The sequence below is a fragment of the chloroplast genome of Vigna radiata, assembly GCF_000741045.1.
Source record: "Vigna radiata chloroplast, complete genome".
NCBI lineage: Eukaryota > Viridiplantae > Streptophyta > Magnoliopsida > Fabales > Fabaceae > Vigna > Vigna radiata.
In genome coordinates, this window is record NC_013843.1 from 142,501 (window position 1) to 147,500 (window position 5,000).

General features: G+C 36.1%; 1 protein-coding gene across 1 annotated transcript in view; it reads right to left on the minus strand. All coding sequences in view use genetic code 11, as the record gives it.

Annotated features, from left to right (window-relative positions):
- ycf2 (hypothetical protein RF2) overlaps nucleotides 1-5,000 on the minus strand; it is a 6,858-nt gene that overhangs the window by 1,401 nt on the left and 457 nt on the right. The window contains exon 1 of the mRNA in view: nucleotides 1-5,000. This exon is cut by the window's left edge and continues 1,401 nt beyond it; it is cut by the window's right edge and continues 457 nt beyond it. Coding sequence (YP_003434400.1) covers nucleotides 1-5,000 — 5,000 coding nt within the window.

Consider the following 5,000-nt stretch of genomic DNA (forward strand, 5'->3'; position numbering starts at 1 on the left):
CCTAGTATATGAAAGAGTGAAAAAGTGTTTTCGTTGTTGTGGAATAAGAAGCCTTCGTATCTTAATGCATGTATTGAATTTATTCGGAGCTATTAGAGCTGGATCTACTTTTTGGGGAATATGAGTCGAAGCAATAACAAGAATATTTCTAGTGGAACATCTTTCACAATCCCTGGAGAGATAGTTCACTAAAAGACCGAGGGATAAGTAATTCGACTCATTCACATCCAGATCATGAATGTTAGGAATCCATATTATGCAAGGAGACATTGCTTTTGCTAATTCGAAGTGAAAGGTGATATAAAATCGGTCTATTTCTGGCATCATATCCATAGTTAGCGTATTCATCATAGTTAGAAGCTCCAGCTCCATATCAAGGTCACGGTCGATATCGTCACTATCGTCACTATCATCAATATCGTCACTATCATCAATATCGTCACTATCATCAATAAGAAAACCCTTAGGCTTGTTATCCAGGAACTTGTTCAGAAATACTGTAATGAAAGGAACATAGGAGTTTGTCGTTAAGTATTTGACCAAATAGGATCGTCCAGTTCCTATAGAACCTATCACTAAAATACCCCTACTAGGGGGAGGTAGGGCTAAGCGGAGCGAAAAGGGTTTTCCATGAGATGGGAAATGAAAACTATTAGCCCCCCACAAGGTTTGTGAATAAGTAATTGTCTGATAATTAGCAAGGAATATACGTCTTTCTACTAAACAGGATGTATTGAATTCATAAATCATTAGATACTTTTTTTGAATGTCGACTAAGTATCGTAAGTAAATTGCTCCCGGTTGTTCACTTATTTGATAACCAGAGTTATTCTTTGATAAAAGATCACTATGAGTAAGACTCAATAGAATTTGATCAATCCTTTTTTCTGTTGTTAAGGTAGAAAACTGAACCAAGAATTCTTTTTCTTTATCATCAATCGAATCAGTGTTCGAGACCCAGGATTCTATTTGATCATCAATCCAATCACCATTCACGTTTTTTATTTTTCTTATCAAGGAATAGATTGCTTTACTTGGATGACTTAGATGTCTCGTATTTCTCGAAAAAGCGATTCGATTGATGGGATTTGGTATAATACTTATGAGATCGATGAGATTCCAATATTGATTCTTAGAACGTATGGATTTGACCCCATAAGCGGGACCACCACCCCATAGCATGTTGCTACCAAAAGCAAAACTCCGTATTTCTTCTAGAGAATCTCCTAATTGTTCCAGAGCAACTAGAAAGAGATTCTTGAACCAGAAAGAATTCAGTTCAGATGTAGGATACCTATCCAGAAGTTTTCGCAACTCAATCATGTATGATGGAATCATCAAAGATTTTACCTTTTCGAACTCTGTCTGTAACTCACTATAGACTCGAGAAACAAAGAGAAGATGTGTACGAACGAGATATCCAGCAACAAGGAGAAGGAAAAGGATTGAATAGAAGAACTCCTGAACATTTAGCGATCTCAGATGTGTCGATATCAATAGTAACTCATTATTTCGATGAGTCATTTCTTCGGACAGAAGAAGATTATGGAAACAATTACCCGGAATCTCACTTATCAGATTCCATTGTGGAAGACACAATGGAATCTGACGAATTCGCCATAATATATCTGACCCATGGATAATATCATGAAAAATGGATACAAATTTTTGGCTGCTACTTAGTATCGGCAATAGGTCTGAAAAAATATCTAAAAATATGAAATTTAGATATTTGTACCCCGTCGAGGTAAGGAACCATGGTATATATGTTTGGAATAGATTCCATTTTGAGAGAGTTGAAAAAACACTATCTTGTTGAAAGGTTCTATACATCTGACCTTTCTCAAGGCATTTTTGTAGACAAGAACTCCGTTTTTTCCTTTTTTCGGATGGGAAATATTTCTCAGAACATGGAGTGTGAATCCAACCCATGTTTGAATTGAAATTGAGATACTGATACAAGTTCTTCCCTTCTGAATCAGGTATATTCATATCTGAAAGAGGTTGACAATAAGTTTTTTCAAAATGGACTATTTGTCCCTCTGTTAGAGGTGTTCCAGAAATGTCTGCGATCGAGTAAATAGCTCCACGAACGAATGGATCGTATCGAATTGGAAAATGGAAAGATTTGTAGAAGTTATACCCTTCGTCGCCACTTTGCGGAAAATCGTTAGGTATCAATATGTTAGATACCTGTAACTCGATTGGTGAAATAGTATCTCTCTTCAAAAAAGCATGTTTTTTTTGACCATCGCAAAAAGAAAAGATTTTGTTGCGAATGAACAAGATTTTGAGGAATTGTCCATACGTAAAATCATAATTATTGATACGGGCCTTTTCCACATAAAAAGGGAATCTTTTGTTACAATAGAAGCAGAAGTTATATTGATTATTCAAGAATCGAAGTCGATTTGCTTTATAAAAATAGTATATCAATGAACTTCTATGAAAAGGTTTCACGGGATTCAGCCAATTGTCTGGATCGTGGGATATCATTGAGAAATAGGAATCTGTGTTATCAAAAGATTTCCTGCGATTCTTTCTAGTATGGAATGAGTCAATCATCCACTTTGGTATCTTATTGAACAAAAATGGTGATATTGTTCCTCCATTGATCAAGAATTTCGATTTTTGGGAAGTATCTTGGTCATCCAATAATAAGGGTTTCCTTTTTTTCAAATGAAAGATTTGAAGACCTATTGATTCTAATAACTGATTACAGAGTGGATCATTCGGACCTTTCAATTCATAGATGTGGATCTCGGACCTATGAATGGGGATACCCCCAAAACTCACAAAGAAAAAAGAAGGAAGTGAGTTAGACAAAAAGAGAAGAAACTTGGGCAAAAAAAGAAGTAACTTGGACAAAAATAAACAAAGTGACTTAGACAAATCTTTTTTGTCGATAACCTCAGACCAATCAATCGAATATTGATTAATATGTAATCGATCGAACACTACTTGAAAACGGCTATTCTGCTCAGAAATGAAATAGTCCAAATGTTCCTGGAAATTCTTGCTCCCATTGGACCATTTGTATCTATATACATTAGGATCCCAATTCATAGATCTCTCCGTTCGAGAAATCAAAATAAGAGGATCGAACCATTTCTTCTGACTCTTTTTCAAATTTGATAAATGTTGGTTGATCGTGTATTTCATTCTAGTTCGATGATTCAGAGTATCATTTCCTATTTGATACCTTTGAATTCCATATTCGAAGTTGCAATTGAATCGATTCAATACATTTCTTATGTAACCATGGGTGCTATATTGGATTTGAATCAGATTTCGGATCAATCTATATTGATTGACTGCCTCCATTATGTTGTTGCTAGCAAATACAACTATTTTAGGTTTTGGATCTTCCACATTATTTCCGCAAGAGGTCTGGACCCATTTTTTTATGATCCTTCGATAAAAAGATTCATTCTCTTCATAAAAAAGAGGAGGTAGAACCAATAAAGAGTGCTTTTTCGATTCATCCCTGGAGTTCAATAACTCATTCAAGAAATGTTTTTGATCCAATCCGGAGGAATCCATAGAAAAATAAAATTCCTTATGATACACCAGATCCGGCTCGGTTATTGATAGAGTGAATAGATCTGCCATTTCTTGAAATAGATCTTCTGATTCAAAATCGTGGTGTAACGTGTATCTCCCCCTGTTCCGGTCATGGAATAGATGAAATAAACCCCAAAATGGATTTTTGTTCAAGAATGAAATCTTATTGGAACTGTCCAGTTCACCCTTTGGAACCATATCACATCCTCGATAGGATGAAATAGGATGAATTGAGACGGTATTTTGTAAGTACATAATTATCTTGAATAAATTCACTATTTCTTTCTTTTCCGATCGCCTGGAAAAAGCAAGATGTTTCTTTTGTTCTTTTTTCAACAATTTCTGATCTCTAGTAGACCTATCAGTAGGATTCGAACCCAGATGAAGTTCTGACCATCTGTCAGAGAAAAAAGAACGAGTGGCTCTTGCAGGATTCCCAAGAAATTCTTCGATTTCTTCCGGAAGCAGATGATTATTCATCTGCTTCTCACGTTCCATGAATAGTCGGCACATTGAGGAATATCCAGAAAGGATTTTAAGGAATCGCTCTGATTCTATCTCTGTTCGTTCCGTTTGAAGAAAGGAAGGATCCCAACAAAGAATCGATCTTTCTTTTAGTTGTTGAATCTCTCTTTGATTGATCAATGTGTGATATTTCGAATCCTCATTCCTAATGGAATCGAAAGAATCCTTGGATTGATCAGAAGATCCTTTCAATTGGCTAGAATCCGTTACTTGAATGAAACTAGATCTCGTGGAATCATATTGAAGATTTGATGATACATTCCGTACCTTGCTAAAAAACCGATCCTTGTTTCCCAACCACACATTGTCTAACCAAATCCAATTCTCTCGTGACATGTTCCTCAAAAAATCCGATTCGTGCGGACTCTTCCCCCAACTAACGAAGAGATCTTGACGGAATTGCCACATATGAAATTGAGCACAATTTTGCAAAGAAATAGCCCGCTTGTTTCTCAAGAAGAGATGCGAAACATGCTCAATATCATTTGATTGAATAATTGACCCAGTCCCTTGTTGTTTGAAGAAACCCTCCACTTCCTTTGGTATTTTTTCACGAAAAGCAAACATGAGATAATAAATCCAGTCTTTCACTAAGATTTCGAATAGCTGTCCCGAATTCAAGTTGATTATGTTTCGCCTCTTTCTCGGGGAAAGACGATCAAAAAATTCCCAATCATGGTCCTTACGGATCGGATCATCCATATAATATACAAAAAGGAACTCCAGATATTTGATATCTTTCGCTTTGAATGAGATCTCAATTCCAGCGATGGTTTCATTAGATATCTTACAACTAGAATCGCTCTTTTTTCCTATCCAGTTCCTCCACCACCGCGAACCCCAGTTAAATTCAGGCATGATATACTTTTTAGTTATTGGGAGAACCCGAGTACTCTCTTTCGGATCCAGGA